The sequence below is a fragment of the Bombina bombina genome, chromosome 5 (assembly GCF_027579735.1).
Source record: "Bombina bombina isolate aBomBom1 chromosome 5, aBomBom1.pri, whole genome shotgun sequence".
Lineage (NCBI taxonomy): Eukaryota > Metazoa > Chordata > Amphibia > Anura > Bombinatoridae > Bombina > Bombina bombina.
The window spans coordinates 1,006,810,166-1,006,833,247 of NC_069503.1; the positions used below are offsets into that span (position 1 = coordinate 1,006,810,166).

The 23,082-nt window shown below is 38.4% G+C and overlaps 1 protein-coding gene across 1 annotated transcript in view; it reads left to right on the forward strand.

Annotated features, from left to right (window-relative positions):
* SPAG1 (sperm associated antigen 1) overlaps positions 1–23,082 on the forward strand; it is a 501,191-nt gene that overhangs the window by 68,073 nt on the left and 410,036 nt on the right. Inside the window, exon 4 of the mRNA XM_053715918.1 lies at positions 13,700–13,810. Coding sequence (XP_053571893.1) covers positions 13,700–13,810 — 111 coding nt within the window. The remainder of the gene's footprint in view (positions 1–13,699; positions 13,811–23,082) is intronic.

Below are 23,082 nucleotides of genomic sequence, written 5' to 3' on the forward strand. Positions count from 1 at the left end.
TTATGAAATTGTGCTTCTCATTGGCTGTTGAATCTGACATCTCTCTATGCTCGCTACTTTTTCCTTGGCTTCGTTTCACTGCACTGCAAGTTTAGTGAAAGGTGGTGTAAGTTCAAGCTGCTAGTGTGTGTTTGTAACTATGTGAAAGTGTGTGTGGGGCACTGTCTGTATGTGAAGCAATCTGTGTATGTCTGACTGTCTGTGTGACAGTGTGTATATATGCTTGTGTGTGTGTATATATGTTTGTGTGTGTATGTGTGTGTTATTGTATGCTAGTGAGTTATTGTGTGTGACTTATACACAAGTGTGTGTGTATATATGTGTGTGTGTGTGTATGTATGTATATATATATATATATATATATATATATATATATATATATATATATATATATATGCTATGACTACGGCTTAACCGCCGAAACGCGTAAGCCCAGTGCTGCGTTCACTCTGCTAAGCTGTGAGGATCTCCTTGTTTGCAACTTTTTAATCAATGAAAATAAAGTTCAAATAAAATTCAAGTTTTACATTTGGCGTGGATTATCTTTCCTTTTGATGATAGATATATATATATATATATATATATATATATATATACACAATAACTCACACACATACACGGTGTGTGTGTGTATATGTGTGTATATGTATGTGTGTATATATATATATATATATATATATATATATATATATATATATATATATATATATATACACAATAACTCACACACATACACATATATATATATACACATACATACATACATACATACACCCACACATTATATATATATATATATATATATATATATATATATATATATATATACACAATAACTCACACACATACACATATATATATACACATACATACATACATACACCCACACATTATATATATATATATATATATATATATATATATATATATATATATTTATATATATATATATATATACACACACACACACACAATCACTCACTCTATCTATCTATCTATCTATATATATATATATATATATATATATATATATATATATATATATATATATATATATATATATATATTGTGTGTATGTATGCGTGTGAGTTATTGTGTTTATGTGTATGTGTGGGAATTACTGTCAGCATGTTTGTGTAGTTTATGAGAGACTATGAGCAGTCATCAGTGTGACTGAATTGAGAGATTGTGTATTACTGTGTGTGTATCTTAAAGCCTGAGGAGCTAAATGTGCATAAGTGACTGTGCATGTTATAATTAAATTGAGTCACAATTACTGCTTTTTCTAGATGTTTCATCAGTTTGAAGAGCGTAATAAACTGTTCATTTTTGTAAAAACACGCCTAGTGTGTTGCTCATTGCTGGAAGGGACTCTTCTAGATTTTAAAATATATACTGATTTTAGTAAATCCTTTTTTTTTCTTTCCTTTTTTTTCTCTTCATTTTCTATTATTGTGTGACAAATGTATTAATGCTTTGGTGCCTCTATACCACGCATTGCTTACGTTGATACTGGTCTTTTTGGGGTCTAACATTATATTGATGCTAAATAGGAACTGTGTGTGTTACTGGCTTCCAGTAGGTTAATTCATAACAGCAATTATGTTACACAGTAATGATATAACAGCTTTACTGCCTGTATGTGTTCTGGGCAGTGTAGACCTTAAAGCACTGTAGCCTAGATTACGAGTTGTGCGTTAGGGTTAAAAAGCAGCGTTGGCCGGTCCCAACGCTGCTTTTTAACGCCCGCTGGTATTACGAGTCTTGCAGGTACAGGTGTACCGCTCACTTTTTTTTGGCCAGACTCGGAAATACCGCAAATCCAATTGCGTATCCTATATTTTCAATGGGACTTGCATAGCGCCAGTATTACGAGTCTAACCAAAAGTGAGCAGTAGACCCTCTCCTGTCAAGCCTGGTACCAGTCTTTTTAAAGTCAGTAGTTAAGTTTTACATTACAACGCCGTAGCATAAAACTCTTAACTAAAGTGCTAAAAAGTACACTAACACCCATAAACTACCTATTAACCCCTAAACCGAGCCCCCCCCCCACATTGCAAACACTAAAATAAATATTTTATCCCCTAATCTGCCGAACCGGACATCGCCGCCACTATAATAAATATATTAACCCCTAAACTGAGGCACTCCTGCATTGCAAAAACGAGTTAAATATTATTAACCCCTAATCTGCCGTCCCTAACATCGTCGACACCTACCTACATTCATTAACCCCTAATCTGCCGCCCCTAACATCGTCGACACCTACCTACATTCATTAACCCCTAATCTGCCGCCCCCAACGTCGCCGCCACTATATTAAATGTATTAACCTTTAAAACTAAGTCTAACCCTAACCCCCCCTAACTTAAAATATAATTACAATAAATCTAAATAAAATTCCTATCATTAACTAAATAATTCCTATTTAAAACTAAATATTTACCTATAAAATAAACCCTAAGCTAGCTACATTATAACTAATAGTTACATTGTAGCTAGCTTAGGGTTTATTTTTATTTTACAGGCAAGTTTGTATTTATTTTAACTAGGTAGAATAGTTATTAAATAGTTATTAACTATTTAATAACTACCTAGTTAAAATAAAGACAAATTTACCTGTAAAATAAAACCTAACCTAAGTTACAATTACACCTAACACTACACTATAATTAAATAATACCAACCCGTAATACCAGCGCTGTCTGTAAGTGAGCAGTGAGCATAAACTGCTCGTTAGCACCGCACAGCCTCTAACGCAAAACTCGTAATCTAGGCGTATGTTTGCTATTGCTTACCTGCACCTTGGTGTTTAAAGTGGTTAAACAGATAGTTAAAGTCAATGCTGGATTGTTTTTAATAGATGGAGTCACTTGAGGGTGGGGCTTTAATAAAGGGGTGTGGTCTAGAGCCCCACCATCTTCCAAATTCACCAGCCGCCACTGCATATTTGTAACTGATGACCTGCTTTTTACAAACCCAGTTTAATCCTCATGTATGATATGAGTCAGTGCAGCAGTTTGCTTATCAGATTTTGGTAAGGAGTTTATAGAAGCAGTAGATATACTAGTCTAGAGGAAGAAGATAACAAATCATCTCTCCTTGGCTTTGGGATCACACAACTATGTGCTTCTGCAAATCTACAGTTTGGTATGCTTCCCTCTTTCAATTTTATATGAACAAGTCTGTTAACACCTGTACCATTTCCTCTAGCAAAATGGTATAATAATCTATGGGAATATTATCTTGTTCTGACACTTTTCAGTTTGGAGGACTAAATTGCATTTTGATTTCAGTTTGTGTTGGTTCATTTAATGTTTTAAAGATAATGTAAATGTGATTTATTTTTTGGAGGTATTATTTCTTTAGTGTATGCCTTTAATTTTAACCTGGATGTAGAACATATAACCACAGCTAACTTTTAACATAAAATATAAAATTACTTTTGAATGTTACTCCTGGCAGGCTCCTTGGCCGCCCCCAAGATGGCAGCATTTTTTTTTTTTTTGTTATATTCAGCAGCAGTGGGCATGTTTATTATTATTATTATTATTATTATTATTATTATTATTATTATTATTATATATATATATATATATATATATATATATATATATATATTATTATTATTTTTTTTTAATATGATCAGGCTTTATTAAATCAAGGTTGCAGATGTACAATAAAAATAAAGATTACAATACATTTTAATTTACAAGTTGTCGTCGAAGTTAGATTTGTAATCATTTTGTGTGGACCGAAGATCCAGCGAGCGGGCAACAAGCTCTTTGGCATCACACTGATGACTAGTATACATACATCTAGATTAGACTTATCTCATACAAAGCCTATCCTTCTTTTTTTTTTTTTTTTTTTATTAAATTCTTTTTATTGAGAGAACAAAACATATAAAAGTATGCAAAAATAACCGTCTTGTATATCCACGCAGGGATATGTGCATAGTTATATAGTAAAATGCGAAACATGAACCAGGGCAGGTACATTATATAGTGTTCAATAGATACAGGCAAGAGCAGATAAACCAACAAATGATACTTGTAGCACACTGTAATTGATCTAGGGAGGATGTAACACCTTTTATAATAACCGGGCCGGTACCGTAAGTCCCCAGGTCAAAGATGATCAGATGTACCTTGAAATTCTCATTTGGTTCTCATTTTACTTTTTATACCTCATAGTACTGTACCTCTCGTAAACTACTAAAAGTATAAAGGGGGAGGGAAAAAAAGGAGGGGAAAGAAGAAGAAAGAAGGGGGGAGGATTAGGATATCTTGCGGGCTTTCAGTGTGGGAATTTCTCCATCCATGGCGACCAGATATCTAGATAAGTGCCCATTTTACAGTTATGCTTATAAGTTTACATATCCTGGTAGAATTTATGATTTCTTGGCCATTTTTCAGAGAATATGAATGATAACACACAAAGTTTTCTTTCACTCATGGTTAGTGTTTGGCTGAAGCCATTTATTATCAATCAACTGTGTTTACTCTTTTTAAATCATAATGACAACAGAAACTACCCAAATGACCCTGATCAAAAGTTTACATACCCTGGTGATTTTGGCCTGATAACATGCACACAGGTTGACACAAAGGGGTTTGAATGGCTATTAAAGGTAACCATCCTTACCTGTGATCTGTTTGCTTCTAATTAGTGTGTGTGTATAAAAGGTCAATGAGTTTCTGGACCTTGCATCTTTCATCCAGTGCTACACTGACGTTTATGGATTCTGAGTCATGGGGAAAGAAAAAGAATTGTCAAAGGATCTGTGGAGAAAAAGATAGTTGAACTGTATAAAACAGGAAAGGGATATTAAAAGATATCCAAGGAATTGAGAAGGCAAATCAGCAGTATTCAAACTCTAATCAAGAAGTTGAAAATGAGGCGTTCGATGAGGCGTTTGATAACATACTGCATTCATCTTGCCATTAATTCTGAACAAATTTCCTGTGCCTTTGTAGCTCACACATCCCCAAAACATCAGCAATCCACCTCCATGTTTCACAGTAGGAATGGTGTACATTTCATCATAGGCCTTGTTGACTCCTCTCCAAATGTAGCGTTTATGGTTGTGGCCAAAAAGCTCAATTTTGTTCTCATCACTCCAAGTGACTTTGTGCCAGAAGGTTTATGCTTGTCGCTGCACTGTTTGGCGTATTGTAAGCAGGATACTTTGTGGCATTTGCGTAGTAATGGCTTCTGGCGACTCGACCATGCAGCCCATCTTTCTTCAAGTGCCTCCTTATTGTGCATCTTGAAACAGCCACACCACATGTCCTGTATTTCACCTGAAGTTATTTGTGGGTTTTTCTTTGCATCCCGAACAATTTTCCTGGCAGTTATGGCTGAAATTTTAGTTGGTCTACCTGACCGTGGTTTGGTTTCAACAGAACCCCTCATTTTCCACTTCTTTATTAGAGTTTGAACATTGCTGATTTGCATTCTCAATTCCTTGGATATCTATTTATATCCCTTTCCTGTTTTATACAGTTCAACTACCTTTTCCCGCAGATCCTTTGACAATTCTTTTGCTTTCCCCATGACTCAGAATCCAGAATCGTCAGTGCAGCACTGGATGAAAGATGCAAGGGTCTGTCAGGAGTCCGGAAACTCATTGACCTTTTATACACACACACTAATTAGAAGCAAACAGATCACAGGTGAGGATGGTTACCTTTAATAGCCATTCAAACCCCTTTGTGTTAACTTGTGTGCATGTTATGAGGCCAAAATCACCAGGGTCTGTAAACTTTTGATCAGGGTCATTTGGGTAGTTTCTGTTATCATTATGATTTAAAAAGAGTAAACACAGTTGATTGATAATAAATGGCTTCAGCCAAACACTAACCATGACCATGAGTGAAAGAAAAGTTTTTGTGTTATCATTCATATTCTCTGAAAAATGGCCAATAAATCATAAATTCTGCCAGGGTATGTAAACTTATGAGCACAACTGTATCTAGGACCGAATAGGAGTATGATTCCATTTTCTGAAGGAAGTGTGCAGTGGCAATGTGGGATGGTGGGGGTGATTTTTGCTTCAAGGCTTTTGCGATTTCGAGTTTAATGGACATAAGTAGATAAATAGCAAGGGATTTTTGAGCCGGGGACAGTGTCGGGAAATCTAAGTGTAGGAGGCAAGTCTGCGGACTAAGTGCAGGGGCAATATGCAGTGAGTTCAAGGTGTTGAACATCTGTGTTCAAAACTGGTACAATTTTTGGGCAGGACTACCAAATGTGGCTCTGTGTGTCTAGTAGGCCACATCCTCTCCAACAAGTAGGAGGGTGATTATTGTGCCTATCCTATTTTTAACATTTTCTTCATGTTATTGCAAATTATTTTTATTAACAGTAAATTGTGCGTTGAGAGTAAGAAAAGGAATAGCAAGAATAGAGAAAAAGAGAGGGAAGGGGAAAAAATAAATAAATAAAATAATAAAAAAAAATTCTCTGCCTAGAATCGATCAAATAGGGGTGTCTTTCCAGGAGGCCATCATCATTTTGTGAGTGCCAAGTTGGTTAATTTTTAATTAGTGAAATCTTTCAAGTAGAAGCAATTCGTCAACCGAGGTGATACATTCCATAATTGTCGGAATAGCACCTGATTTCCATTTTCTGGGGATCAGTTTTTTGGCTCCTGTGAGCATAATTAATAGTAGGGCCAAAGCATGTGTTTCTCTGATATTTGGTAATTCAAAGAGGAGAATCGCCTCCAGAGTGTTTGGTATAATAATTTGTAACTTGTCTGATATGAGGCTCATCACCCCTGACCAGAACTCCTGCAATCTAGGACAAGACCACCAGATGTGGAGGAGCGTGCCATATTCCCCACAGCCTCTCCAACACAAAGGGCTCACCGATGGGAAGCACCTATGCAATCTTGTCGGTGTCAGATACCACCTGCAAATTTAATTCTAGTTGTATTTCTTGCACAATGGCAGAAGCCGACAAGCGTTTTACCATTTTGAAGGACCTAAGCCAGGTATACTGGTCTATATCTCTATTAAGATCTTTGCTCCAGGCTAGGGTGTATGTGGGCAGCTGTGTGTTTGAGGGTAAGAGTAGTAGTTTATAAACAGTGATATTAGCCGCCTCAATGGCTTGGTGGATGTGCATAAGTGTTCAAATGCGGTGAGTTCTCTTGAAAAATGCTCCTTGTGTTTATGATGCATTAGGTAGTGAGAGAGTTAATTATAGCTTAACCAAGAAGAGAATAGATCACCATATCTCTCTGACATGTGTTGCTGTGGATATAGTTTTCCGTTAGCAATTGCAAAATGCAACAAGCCTTCCTTAAGATAATACGGTTCACTCGGGCGTGTCCCCCATGTGAGAGTATGGCAGATCTGGGTTTTCTATTATGGGTCGTAAAGGCGAGTGTCTGGAGGATGTGTGTACTAGTAGTGTTCACTGTCCTATCCCACTCTTGCAGCATTTCAGCAGATAGTGGGTATTTATTCAGTCTTTTGGGACGTAGTGCCAATAGGATCCAAGCCAAGGTACCCACATTGTGTAACTTGAATATTTGTCCATCTAAGCGTACCCAAGCTATGTGTAAAGTGTTGTGGAGCCATTCTATTAGGCATTGTGAAAGTATGGCGCGTCTATAGGTAGCTATTTCAGGAAACCCTTGCCCTCCTCTCTCCTGCGGGAGATACATTGTGTTCTTTGGAACGCACGGTTTTGTGCCTGACCAAACAAACTGTTCTATTGTTTTTTTATAGGTGCGGTAGAACATCTTTTGGAATAGGGATCGGGAGTGTCTGCAGGATGTATAAGATACGTGGGAGAATATTCATCTTAATCACCCCAATTTTACCCAACCATGTGAGGGGCTTTTTCTACCATGAGGATAGATCTCTAACTATTTCCTCTTTTAATTTTATATAGTTGTTTTTGTATAAGTGCTGAGGATTCTTTGTAATATATATTCCTAAATATTTTAGATGTAAAGCTGCTATTGGCACCTTGTGGGTAACTTGTAGGTTTTGTATGTGTTCAATAGGCGCGTTGATGTTTAGTAGTTCCGATTTTGCGAGATTGAGGTGGAAGTTAGAATATTATATTCAGTTATTTCATTAAGGAGTTCTGGGATCGAAGTTTCTATGTTTGAGAGAGTATATATAATGTCATCCGCATAAAGCGCTTGTTTGTACTCGACATCCTCTATTTTTATTCCTGTAATGACAGGATTGTTTCTAATTTATTGGGCAAGGGCTTCAATGGATAAGGTGAATAAAAGGGGGGACAGGGGGCACCCATGCCTAGTACCATTTGTGATGTTGAATGTGTCTGAAAGGGTTCCATTAATCCTAATGCGCGCATTCGGGTTGGAATATATTACAAATGTCATATTAATAAATGAATCCCCAAAATTCATTGCTTTCATAACATGACGCAGAAAAAGAGTGCCACAGGTACATCCTCTGATCGAGCATACTGTACTAATTGCAACACCTTAAAGGTGTTGTCCCTAGCCTCTCTTCCTGGAACGAAGCCCACTGTTGAATTGAGGCCAGGGAGGTATTTATTTAAGCGTTGAAATAGGATCTTGGCTAGGATTTTAACATCTGTGTTTAATAGTGAGATGGGCCTAAAGTTTTCCGGGGTGGTGGTGGGTTTGCCTGGTTTAAGTATATCAGTGATATGGGCTTCTAGCATTGAGTTGGTAAGTTATTAGGTAAATCGTTGAAGAGCTGAAGCAACATTGGAGATAGGGACTTAAAGAAAGTCTTGTAGTATCTAGGGGTTAACCCGTCCGGTCCAGAGCTTTTACCGTTTGGCTAGTCTTTGATTGCCTGAGATAACTCTTCTAGGGAGATGGGTGCATTTAAGGCGCCGTTATCTGATTTAGTTAGTTGTGGAAGGTTCAGAGTGACAAGGCAATTGTCTACGGCCTGCTTCTTATCAGAGTACTTAAACCACTAGAAACCTAAATAGCTGCACTATCAGGGTCTATATAGGAGGTGCGCCAATAGAAATCGAAAATATGAGCGTATATAAAATCAATTCTCAAGCCTGTTAGTATTGGGGCATAGATAAAGACCATACGAGATAAACTGTTAAATAATAAATGATTAATAATAGTATAAAAACCTAGATCACAAAAAAATTGTATATATTTAATAGACCTATCAAAGTCCCAAATCAGAAGAGTGAATATAAATATAAGTCCATAAGAACCATAGACCAGATCCCACGACGTACAGAAGCTCTCTCCAAAAATGGCAGGAAGAAAATACAGTCCTAGAAGACAAAAAACGAGAGGCGCTCTTGGTGCAGCAAATTCCAAAAAGGTGCAAATATGATTACACAATATGTATCATGTACTCACAAGTAAAATTGCACAAGCAGTGCAATATCGCGCAGGCCGAAACTTCTGAGCCGTTCGGCTGACTCACAGTGGCTGAAGCAGATGGTATCCAGAATGAGGCTCCAATCCTGATACTCGTCACCTCTCCGGAACGCCAACAGAAACCGATCAGTGCTATAGAAATCCAGCACTCAGCTGAGAGTCCAACCAGGTGTTTCAACAACACCGGAGATAATAAAGGGTCCAGAGCAAGACTTAAAATAACATACACACTTTATTAAAACATATAAAAGTTTCGGCCTGCACGATATTGCACTGCTTGTGCAATTTTACTTGTGAGTACATGATACATATTGTGTAATCATATTTGCACCTTTTAGGAATTTGCTGCACCAAGAGCGCCTCTCGTTTTTTGTCTTCTAGTACTGTATTTTCTTCTTATCAGAGTATTGCGACTGGGCATCTTGGGTGTTAGTGATATTGTACAAGGCCATATAATAGGTGTTGAAAGAATTAGCAATCAGTTTGTTACTTTTTAGAATTTTGCCATCCTTATCTTTTTATATAATGTATGTGCGATTTTAGTTGCTTTCTACGTAGAGATCGTGCAAGCAGCTTTCCAGGTTTGTTTCCCCCTCCATAATATTGTTGTTTTATCGCAAGCATTTTATGTTAGAAGGCCTCCGCAAGATGCTGCTTAAGGTCTGCTCTAGTTTGCACCAGTGTCTTACCGATATTTGTGTCTAGTGGGTTTCGTTTATGTTGGTCTTCCAAGGTTTTTATTGTACTTAGGAGTGACACGTGTTTAGCTCTATATTGTTTGCGTAGCCTCGCTGAGTGTTGGGGCTTCCCAAGTATTTGATAATGATGTTTGGGCAGGTGCATTAAGTGTAAAATAGTCAGTCAGTGCTTTTTGCAAATCTGTTTTAATTAGGGGTTTGTCGAGGAGTTTATCGTCCAGTCTCCAAATGTATGTTGTAGGGGGGATGTCAGGCCACTGCACCGTACAGGTGACAGGGACGTGGTCTGACCACGTGATAGAGCCAATGTTGCAGGTATCAATCATATCTAGACCTGCCGTGTCAGTGAAGAAATAGTCTATACGGGAGTATTTGTGGCAAGGAGGGGAGTAGTAGGTAAAATCCTTGTTTGGAGAACCTTACACCCTACAACCATCATGCAAGACAAGGTCGGAGATAGTTGTTTTAAGCGATGGTCGTATAACATACCCGTTAAGAAAATAAAGCAGTCCTCTGGGTCCTTTTCTATGTGTGTGGCTTTGAGGGGAACTGATTGGTGTATTAAGATTCCCACCCCACATTTTTTGAATGTGCCTGAGGCAAAGTGTGCTGTAGGATATTGTGAGTTGTGCCACTTAGGTTCCCTGCCTTTAATAAAGTGTGTTTCCTGAATGAACAGGACATGACTATGTAGGTTTTTGAGTTCCTGAAATGCTATGGACCTCTTACCTGGGTTGTTAAGGCCCTTTGCATTGACTATAGTAAAGATGATGATGTGTGTTCTAAATTTGCTTGTATGGGTGTTCATCTTGGAAGTGGGGTATAAAAAAAATTAAAGAGGGGAGAAAAGAGAGAGTGCTAGAAGTAGTAAAGAGGGCTAGAAATAAATAAGAAAGGGAGATAGGGTTTAGGTTAGAGAAAGATTAGTTGAGTCGCCTGACGCACAAGGCGAGGGCATGTCCATTTCTATTACCACTACCAAATGCTTTGTAACCGGCTTCTGAAAAGAGACAGAGGTCCATGCTGACATCGCATCCATCCAGTTGGTGTACAGATATAAACGGTGAATCACAAGGTGAATCTCTTATTGCAATTTTCTTTTTCTGATTTAGAAGCTGGGCATTCTTTTGGCCAAAAGCAATAGCCCGTTTAACCCCTTAGCCAATTTCTTTGTTGATTAAATAAAGTTACTGGGATTAAATGGCGCATGTGCCATCCAATTGTCTAAACTGCTCGCAGCAGAAAATATGAAGAAAATTCTTCAGCCCTGGGGGGAAGCCTGCTAGGTGACACTTTCACAGCTCAGCTTTGCTTGTAAGTCAGGGATAAAACTAAATGCAAATAATACAGATTTAAATGCTCAAAATGTTCACATTTATTGTCCCTTTAAGACGATACTCTGTAGGCTCCCAAGATCTTTGTATAGGGATTTATAATAGGTAAAACTTTCCTTTGTGCCATCAAGGATATTTGTTTTTAATGTTTGATCTAATGGCTGAGATAACAGTTTTAGGTTTGTATAATTAAGCCATGTTCGCTAACAATTAGAGCAGGTTGCAGATATTTGTGCTACTGCTTAAATAAAATATCTTCCTTTATTACATACACATTTTCATGTGATATTTTTTGCCAGCTTTTTACAGTTATGCTGTATCACTTTCAAATGATTTAGCCTATGAATAAAATGTTCCTTCAATGTGAAGACTGTATATGGTTGTAATACATCACTAATGCCACTAGGTGTTGCTATAACATGGTAAAACAGAAGGGTTATTGATTGTAAGAGCTCTGTACTTGCGCTTAAGGAAAGATAAGCCCTGAAAATGGAGGCTGTTCTAATTTTCAGAACATGAAATGCCATAAGTACGACGTCCGCACATTATGCTAGGCAAAGTACTTTGTGACATAGTACCCATGTCCATTTGACTTAAGAGGTTAAAGGGACACGTAACCCTAACATTTTCTTTCATGATTCAGACAGAGCATACCATTTTAAACAGCTTTCTAATTTACTCTTATCAAATGTATTCATTCTCTTTTGTTGAAAAGTGGGTATGTAAGCTCAGGAGTGTGCATATCTCTGGAGCACTATATGGCAGCAGTTTTACAAGAGCACTAGATGGCAGCGCTATTCCCTGCCATGTAGTGCCCCAGACACCTATCTACTGTAGGTATCTCATCAACAAAGAATACCTGGCAACAAAGCACATTTATAATAAAAATTAATTGGATATTTTTTTTAAAATTGTATGCTCTGTCTGAATCACAAAAAAAAGTTTAATGTCCCTTTAATAACCTACAGTTAGATAAACATATATGGTTGGTCTTTTTTATGCCCCAATGTAAAGATGTTTTCTTACCATGTTCTCCAGTTTGCTCTGAAAGCACCAGTAAGTTTTATAGTTGTGGCCTTTTTTCTTTTCAAATTTATATCTGCTTACTTCACTTACTGTGCTGCTGTGTCTGCTGCCCCTGTTGTCGTTAGGTCCGGCTAGTTATCACACCAGCTAACAAAGACGGTAATAGTAACTGCTTGCTTCAGTTGGTGCTGGGCCAATTTTTGTGCCCGTCGCAAGCTTTTAACCTAAAGGGACAGTCAAGTCCAAAAAAACTTTCAGAATTTAAGTAGGGAATGTTATTTTAAACAACTTTCCAATTTACTTTTATCACCAATTTTGCTTTGTTCTCTTCGTATTCTTAGTTGAAAGCTAATTCTAGGAAGTTCATATGCTAATTTCTTAGACCTTGAAGACTGCCTCTAATTTAAATGCATTTTGACCACTAGAGGGCATTAGTTCATGTGTTTCATATAGATAACATTGAGCTCATGCACGTGAAGTTACCCTGGAGTGAGCACTGATTGGCTAAAATGCAAGTCTGTCAAAAGAACTGAAATAAGGGGGCAGTTTGCAGAGGCTTAGATACAAGGTAAGCACAGAGGTAAAAAGTGTATTTCTATAACAGTGTTGGTTATGCAAAACTGGGGAATAGGTCATAAAGGGATTATCTATTTTTTCAAACAACAAAAATTCTGGTGTTGATTGTCCCTTTAAGATAATCCTGCTGTACATCTCCCCAGACAGATGCCTGCTGTTACATGGCTGTGGCAAGGAGATAGTTTGGGTATAGTTAATATTTGTGGTCCTTTCTATGCGGAGCTCTACAGCTGACTAGGAATCCCGCCCACTTAAAGTTAAAGGGATATGAAACTCAAATATATTTTTTTCTTCTATGATTCGGATAAAGCATGCAATTTTAAGCAACTTTCTAATTTACTCCTATTTATTAATTTTTCTTCATTGTCTTGCTATCTTTATTTGAAAATGCAGGAATGTAAGCTTAGGAGCTGACCAATTTTTGATTCAGCATCCTGGGTAGCGCTTGCTGATTGCTGGCTACCATTGCACAGTGTTCGTTTTTTGTAGTGATTCCTGGAGAACAGACCTCACATGGTGTGTCATACTGAGCTCTCTATTGCATGTATTATGTCTGAATTGATGCCACTGAATCTGCCAGAATGGTAGCTTACTCTTTTAAAACTGATCAGTCTCTGAATTCATTCTTATTCTCTGTTTCAGAGACACTAGACAGTTTAGCTAAATTCTGATTACCTTGTTTTTTCCATTAGAATTGGTTGACTGAAATAAATGCAGAAAAGCAGCAGGAGTCTGTGATTCAGCTGAGCAGTGAAAATGCTCTACCGATCCGGAGTTACTCCAGTGATGCCAGTGGGGATAAGGTAAACCTATTTAGAACATTATTATAAATGTGTCTTTAAAGGGACAGCGTGGTCAAAATTGAGATAAGCATCAATCCATTCCTACTGAATAGTGCATTACACATGTATTGGCAAAATGTTTCTAATACAGGTTGTTTCCAATTAGTTTTTACTATTTACAGAGCAATAACAGCTTACGCCAATCTAATGTTTTACTAAAAATACTTCAAATCTAAATTACAGTACACCAGATTCGTATGACACCATCACACTTCACAATGTTAGCAAGGAAAAGTGGCATAGCTTTAAATTGACATAAACATGTAAAAAGAAAATGCTGTAATGTTCATATTATTCTTGCTTTATTGCCTGCATATAACTATGCTTGACCCTTGCAATAAACACATTGTTAAAGTCTTCTCCACAGCAATGCACTACTGGCATCTAGCTTAAAACATTTGGTGAGCCAATGACAAGATATAAATGTGTGTAGCCACTAATTACCAGCTAGCTCCCAGTAGTGCATTGCTACTCCTGAGCATATGGTTTTTAACAAAGGATACAAAGAGAATGATGTTTTTATTTTATTATAAAATTAAATGTAAGTCTCTTAAAAGTGCATGTTCTTAATTTTGACATTCAGTGTCCATTTAAAGCCTGAATGGTACAATTTATACAATATATTGACATTACTTGTCAAATATGTTTTAGGTACAGGTTTAAGTGACTTTAAAGTGAAGGTAAACTTTGAATGAAAGACAGTTTTAAAAAAAATACTATTAAAAACAGGGGCTCTTTCAATTCAAGCATATAATAGTACCCCTCAGCCCCCTTGTGGTGGGGCTGAAAGACACTAACAGGAAAAAACAAATTGAGGGTTCGATAGTCCCTAGATTTAGATGAACAGGAGCAGTGTTTCTGATATTAGTTACTCTAATTACGCGTACGAAGTTGCCTTGTTTTGTTGTTTCTCATATATGTATATTGGAATTATGCTATTCTATAGATGTATGTCGGATGCACTGTCTTTGATTTATGTTTTTCTTTTTCCCTCAATAAAAAACTTTGATTTAAAAAAAAAAAAAAAACAGGGGCTCTTTCATTCATCAAAGTTTAGAAGGCAGCCGTTTTGATTAAAAACTTACCTTTGTTTTTTTTCACAGCCAGAGCAGCTTCCCCCACACGGAGATCCTCTATTCACACGTCATCAATGACTAATCCAGCTTCCTCCAATGACTTGACTACCCTGGGGGGAAAGCCGTGATTGGAGGAAGCTGGATTAATCATTGATGACGTGTGAAGAGAGGATCTCCGGGTGGGGGAAGCTGCTCTGGCTGTGAGAAGAACAAAGGTAAGTTTTTAATCAAAACGGCTGCTTTGTAAACTTTGATGAATGAAAGTGCCCCTGTTTTTAATAGTATTTTTAAAAAACGGGCTTTCTTCTATAAGGTACGATGAGTCCACGGATTCATCCTTTACTTGTGGGATATTATCCTCCTGCTAACAGGAAGTGGCAAAGAGCACCACAGCAGAGCTGTCTATATAGCTCCTCCCTTAGCTCCACCCCCAGTCATTCTCTTTGCCTACTCTAAGTATTAGGAAGGGTAAAGTGAAAGAGGTGATAAAATATTAGTTTTTAATTTCTTCAAGCAAGAGTTTTTTGTTTTAAATGGTACCTGTGTGTACTGTTTACTCTCAGGCAGCAGATGGATGAAGACTTCTGCCTAGAAGATGATGATCTTAGTATTTGTAACTAAGATCCAGTGCTGTTCCCACAGAGGCTGAGGAGTACAAGAAACTTCAGTGTGAGGAACGTTTTCATGCTATATAGCAGTGAGGTATGTTCAGTCATATTTTTCTGGAGAGACTGTGGTATTTCAGAAAGGCTGACAGTATCCCCATGAGGGTAAGGGTAAGCAGTAATCCTAAGAGCTATAGAAAGGCATTAATAAGCTTGCATAAGGGGCTAATTACAAAAATGGTTGATACTGAGTTGTGAATGTTTGTGGGCAAACGTTTTATGAACTGGGAGTGCTGTTAACGTTTTGTGGGCAATAACGTTTTTTGGGCAACTTTATTGAGGGTACACTTGGCTTATTTTTTGGGTCTCAGAACCCACATGGCTAGTTTAAAACCGCTCTGGTGCGGTTCTTTGAGGCTGTAGAGACATCGAGTGAGATGGGCGGGGCCTATTTTCGCGCCTCAGATGCGCAGTTATTTTCACGCAGCAAGCTCCAACTTCTGTGGGCCCAGGTGGATGTTTTGGGCCAAATCGAAGCTTTAACCCCATATTTACTATCCCTGAGGGCAGGTAGGGCCACAGCAGGGCTGTGGCAAGGTGCTGGGGGTGTTTTTTCCGGATTTAGGCCTAATTTCAATCCGGTTTGCAAATTAAAGGGTTAAATGTTAAATTTCCTTGTGGGGCAATCTTAACTACAAATATTGTGTCTGCTTGCAAAAATTTGAAAAATGTGGTGCCTTTTAAAGCAGTTTTGCAGAACGTGTATGCTTTTTTTCTCTGAAAGGCGCAGTATCGTTTTTTAAGATTGTTATTTTTTTTCACTAAATAAAGTGTTTTCATGCTTGTTTGTAGTCATTACTAGCCTTTTCAACATGTCCGACATTGAGGAAAGTCAATGTTCAATATGTTTAGAAGCCATTGTGGAACCTCCACTTAGAATGTGTCCCTCATGCACTGAAAGGTCAATAAATTGCAAAGAACATATTTTAGCTACTAAAAGTATGTCGCAAGATGATTCTCAGTCAGAAGGGAATCAGGTTATGCCATCTAATTCTCCCCAAGTGTCACAACCATTAACGCCCGCACAAGCGACGCCTAGTACTTCTAGTGCGTCTAAGGTTTTATCTAAGCTGCCTGGGTTGCAGGGGAAGCACAGTAGGTCTGCTGTGAGAACAAATGATGAGCCCTCTGATGCTTTATTAGCCATATCTGATGTACCCTCACAATGTTCTGAGTTGGGGGTGAGGGATTTGCTGGCTCAGATATGGCGGCTTTTAAATTAAACTAGAACACCTCCGCTTGTTGCTCAGGGAGGTTTTAGCGACTATGGATGATTGTGACCCTATTGTAGTTCCAGAGAAATTGTGTAAAATGGACAGATTTCTAGAGGTTCCTGCCTACACTGATGTTTTTCTGGTCCCTAAGAGGATTTCGGACATTGTTACTAAGGAGTGGGATAGACCAGGTATTCCGTTCGCTCCCCCTCCTACTTTTAAGAAAATGTTTCCCATATCAGACACCATGCGGGACTCGTGGCAGATGGTCCCTAAGGTGAAGGGAGCTATTTATACTCTGGCTATTGAGGACATTTGTGCTTTCAAAGATCCTATGGATAAAAAATTAGAGGGTCTCCTGAAGAAAATATTTGTTCATCAGGGTTTTCTTCTCAAACCTATAGCGTGCATTGTTCCTGTAACTACTGCAGCGTCCCTTTTGGTTAACAGAACAGGGGCAGGGGTTCTACTCCAATCTGTTTGTGGTTCCCAAAAAAGAGGGAACCTTCAGACCAATTTTGGATCTCAGGATCCTAAACAAATTCCTCAGAGTCCCATCCTTCAAGATGGAGACCATTCGGACTATTTTGCCGATGATCCAGGAGGGCCAATATATGACCACTGTGGACTTAAAGGATGCGTATCTACACATCCCTATCCACAAAGATCATCACCAGTTCCTCAGGTTTGCTTTTCTGGACAAGCATTACCAGTTTGTGGCTCTTCCCTTCGGGTTGGCCACAGCTGCCAGAATTTTCACAAAGGTGCTATGGTCCCTTCTGGCTGTTCTAAGGCCGCGGGGCATAGCTTTGGCACCTTATCTGGACGATTTCTTAATTCAGGCGTCGACTTACCAACTAGCCAAGTCTCACACGGACATCGTGTTGGCTTTTCTAAGATCTCACGGGTGGAAGGTGAACGTAAAAAAGAGTTCACTTATCCCTCTCACAAGAGTTCCATTCCTGGGAACTCTGATAGATTCGGTGGACATGAAAATTTTTCTGACGGAGGTCAGGAAATCAAAAATTTTATCCATCTGCCGAGCTCTTCATTCCATTCCTCGGCCGTCAGTGGCTCAGTGTATGGAGGTAATCGGACTAATGGTAGTGGCAATGGACATAGTTCCGTTTGCTCGCTTGCATCTCAGACCACTGCAACTATGCATGCTCAAACAGTGGAATGGGGATTATGCAGATTTATCTCCTCAGATAAATCTGGATCAAGAGACCAGAGACTCTCTTCTTTGGTGGTTGTCACAGGATCATCTGTCCAAGGGAATGTGTTTCCGCAGGCCAGCGTGGGTCATCGTGACGACGGACGCCAGCCTTTTGGGCTGGGGTGCAGTCTGGAATTCCCTGAAAGCACAGGGTTTGTGGACTCAGGATAATCCTTCCGATAAATATTCTAGAACTGAGAGCGATTTTCAACGCGCTTCAGACATGGCCTCAGCTTCGGCCAGATTCATAAGATTCCAGTCAGACAATATCACGACTGTAGCATATATCAATCATCAGGGGGGAACAAAGAGTTCTCTAGCGATAATAGAGGTTACCAAAATAATTCGATGGGCAGTGACTCAATCTTGCCATCTATCAGCAATCTCTATCCCAGGAGTGGAGAACTGGGAAGCGGATTTTCTAAGTCGTCAGACTTTTCATCCGAGGGAGTGGGAACACCAGAATTGGCTCTGATGGTGTCTCGTCAGAACGCCAAACTTCCTCGTTATGGGTCCAGGTCAAGGGATCCTCAGACAGTACTGATAGATGCTCTAGCAGTACAATGGTCGTTCAACCTGGCTTATGTGTTTCCACCATTTCCTCTCCTTCCTCGTTTGATTGCCAGAATCAAACAGGAGAGAGCTTTGGTAATTTTGATAGCACCTGCGCGGCCACGCAGGACTTGGTATGCAGACCTGGTGGACATGTCATCTCTTCCACCATGGACTCTGCCACTGAGACAGGACCTTCTGATTCAAGGTCCGTTCCAGCATCCAAATCTAGTTTCTCTGCGGCTGACTGCTTGGAGATTGAACGCTTGATCTTATCCAAGCGGGCGTTTCTCTGAGTCGGTCATAGATACCTTGATTCAGGCTCGAAAGCCTGTCACCAGGAAAATTTATCATAAGATATGGCGTAAATATCTTTACTGGTGCAAATCCAAAGGCTACTCATGGAGTAAGATCAGGATTCCTAGGATTTTGTCCTTTCTCCAAGATGGATTGGAGGATTGGAGAAGGGGCTATCAGCTAGTTCCTTAAAGGGACAGATAAGATATCTGCTTTATCAATTCTACTGCACAAGCGTCTGGCAGATGTTCCAGACGTTCAGTCGTTCTGTCAGGCTTTAGTTAGAATCAAGCCTGTGTTTAAACCTGTTGCTCCGCCATGGAGTTTGAATTTAGTTCTTAAGGTTCTTCAAGGGGTTCCGTTTGAACCTATGCATTCCATAGATATTAAGCTTCTATCTTGGAAAGTTCTGTTTTTAGTTGCTATCTCTTCGGCTCGAAGAGTTTCTGAACTATCTGCATTGCAATGCGACTCGCCTTATCTTGTTTTCCATGCTGATAAGGTGGTTTTGCGTACCAAACCTGGATTCCTTCCTAAGGTTGTTACTAATAGGAATATCAATCAGGAAATTGTTGTTCCTTCTCTGTGTCCTAATCCTTCCTCTTAGAAGGAGCGTCTGTTGCACAACTTGGACGTGGTTCGTGCTTTGAAGTTTTACTTGCAAGCAACCAAATATTTCCGTCAAACATCTTCTTTGTTTGTTGTCTATTCTGGAAAACGTAGAGGTCAAAAAGCTACGGCTACCTCTCTTTCTTTTTGGCTGAAAAGCATAATCCGTTTGGCATACGAGACTGCTGGACAGCAGCCTACTGAAAGGATTACAGCTCACTCTACTAGAGCGGTGGCTTCCACATGGGCTTTTAAAAATGATGCTTCTGTTGAACAGATTTGTAAGGCTGCGACTTGGTCTTTGCTTCATACCTTTTTCCAAATTTGATACTTTTGCTTCTTTGGAGGCTATTTTAGGGAGAAAAGTTCTTCAAGCAATGGTGCCTTCTGTTTAACCATCTGTCTTGTCCCTCCCGTTCATCCGTGTCCTGTCTCTTTGGTATTGTATCCCACAAATAAAGGATGAATCCGTGGACTCGTCGTACCTTATAGAAGAAAAGTAAATTTATGCTTACCTGATAAATTAATTTCTTCTATGGTACAACGAGTCCACGGCCCGCCCTGTCATTTTAAGACTGATTATTTTTTTTTTATGTTAAACTTCAGTCACCTCTGCACCTTTTTAGTTTCTCCTTTTTCTTCCTGTACCTTTGGTCAAATGACTGGGGGGTGGAGCTAAGGGAGGAGCTATATAGACAGCTCTGCTGTGGTGCTCTTTGCCACTTCCTGTTAGCAGGAGGATAATATCCCACAAGTAAAGGATGAATCTGTGGACTCGTCGTACCATAGAAGAAATTAATTTATCAGGTAAGCATAAATTTACTTTTCATTCATCAAAGTTTACCTTCACTTTAAGAATGTGTTTTCCATATATGTTCACATGCTTGATATCCAGAATTCTGTGCCCAGTCATAATATATGTTCATTGTTAGAAATGTATTGCAATAGGAACCAACTATAAAATAACAAAGCAATTTGACTGTAGGTTTAAAGAGATACTAAACCCAAGATTTTTCTTTTATTCAGATAGAGCATGTAATTTTTAAGCAACTTTCTAATTTACTCCTATTATCAATTTTTCCTAATTATCTTACTATTTTTTTTTTTTAAAGCAGGAATGTAAAACCATTTTTTTGGTTCAGAACCTGGGTTACACATGTTTATTGATGGCTAAATGTAGCCACTAATAATCAAGCGCTACCCAGGGTGCTGAACCTAAAATGCACTGGCTCCTAAGCTTTACATTCCTGCTTTTTCAATAAAGATAGCAAAAGAACGTAGAAAAATTGATAATAGGAGTAAATTAGAAAGTTGCTTAAAATTGCATGCTCTATCTGAATCATTAAAGGAAAAAAAAAGGGGGTTTAGTATCTCTTTAACCCCTTAGTGACCAGACCATTTTTCTATTTTCTTACCGTTTGGGATCAGGGCTCTTTTTACATTTCTGCAGTGTTAATGTTTTAGCTGCAATTTTCCTCTTACTCATTTACTGTACCCACACATAAAATATATACTGTTTTTCTCGCCATTATAATTAATAATTTATTTTTATAAATAAAATGTAAAAATATGTGTACAATAATATTTGTGTTTATATCTTGTTATTACAAATGTTTGTAATTCTATATATATTAATAAAACTTAAAAAAAAAAAAACTTATGAAAAAAATGGGGAAAAAAACACTCTTTCCTAAGATATGGTAAGTCCATGGCTTGAGTAATTACTGTTGGGAATATCGCTCCTGGTCAGCAGGAGGAGGCAAAGAGCACCACAGTTAAAGTGAAAGTAAATCCTAGCGTTTTACAAATGCTAGAATTTACTATTGAAAAAAATAAAGGGCACTTTCATTCATGAAGTATAAGATACTTCATGTAAAAAGCTCCTTTTATTTGATTCAACCGATCGCCGCTCTTGGCTCCTACAGCACCACATGGCTAAAAATGTTTTTGGCTAAGAGGTGACTTTTTCACCTCTTAGCAATTAGCCGTGCGCTAAATCCGGCTCCCATGGTCGCCAAGCCAGATTTACCGCACAGCTATTGGCTAAGAGGTGAAAACGTCACCTCTTAGCCAAATTTTTTTTAGCCGTAGGCTGCTGTAGGAGCTAAGAGCGGCGATCGATTGAATCAAATAAAGGAGCTTTCTACATGAAGTATCATAAACTTCATGAATGAAAGTGCCCTTTATTTGTTTCAATAGTAAATCCTAGCGTTTGTAAAACGCTAGGATTTACTTTCACTTTAAACTGCTAAGTATCACTCCCTTACCCAAAACCCCCAGTCATTCTCTTTGCCTTCGGTGCATTGAGGAGGTGATGTTTAGATGTCTGAAGATTTTTTTAATTTTCATCTACAAGCAAGTTTTGGGGTATAGCCGTATTCCACGTCATTCCTTGCAGTCGGGTAGTGGTGGCTTTAGAGTAGTTAGGAAAACGCAGTAAGTACCTTATTACAAGTTCCTAACAATTGCTGCCCTAGTTTAGAAAGCCAGAGTTGGCTTCTCTGTTCTTTCTTTTTCAAAGGTCTCTGTGAAGAACTGTCTTCTCATATCTTGTAACTGTCTACATGCCGGACAACGGAGCAGGTAAGTAGTTTTTCTTCCAGTTGGGGAGACCATGCACTTAAAGGGACAGTCAAGTAAAAAAAAACCTTTCATGATTTAAATAGGGCATGCAATTTTTAACAACTTCCCAATTTACTTTTATCACCAATTTTGCTTTGTTTTCTTGTTATTCTTAATTGAAAGCTAAACCTAGGAGGTTCATATGCTAATTTCTTAGACCTTGAAGACTGCCTCTAATCAGACATAAACATCATAATTTGATACATCCAATGAGATACAATTTTTCAATCATTCAGAATACACACCAAGGTGGTTTCACATCTTTAAGTGTAATCATAGTACAAATCCAATAACACATTGTTTCGTACAAATATTCCTGGTATTTATTTTCCAATCTCTTGGTAACAGTTTGGAGCTTCAATGCAACTAGTCCACTTCAAGTTAGTTGTCACCTTTCTCAAATATATATATTAGTCCTCTTTTATTTTTTTATAAACTGTTTTAAATATATAACCAAAAACTAAAAACCTTTCAACATGTTATCCCATGTTTGGCTACTGCGGTGCCAAAGGGATAAAAAAAAATTCAATCCCCCCTTCCTCTCTTGTACCGTTATTCATTTGATACAAAATCCCCTTTCACCCCTCAAAGAGGCTGCCAGCATGAGCTCGGTGTGTGCGAATGGAGCAAGAATTTGTCTCTGTACCTCAATGCTCAGCGTTGTGACATATGCCTGCCATTTATGTAAAAAGTGTTTTAGTCATTTAGTAGTGTCCATCTTCGTGTCTAATTGTTCTATAAGCAGTTGTCTGTGTAGGCTATGTTTGAATGCTATAAAGGAAGGGGCTGTCTTAACTGTCCAGACCTTCAAGATGTCCTTTCTTGCAGTCAGGACTATCATGGTAAGCAAAGGCATATAAGCAGGGTTCTGCTCTCTCCAGTCCAAAAAGCAAATTTGTTCAAGTCCTATTTTAACACTAATTGCTAAAGTACTGTTAATCCAGTAAGCAACTTTGCCCCAGAACTGTCTTACCCGAGGGCA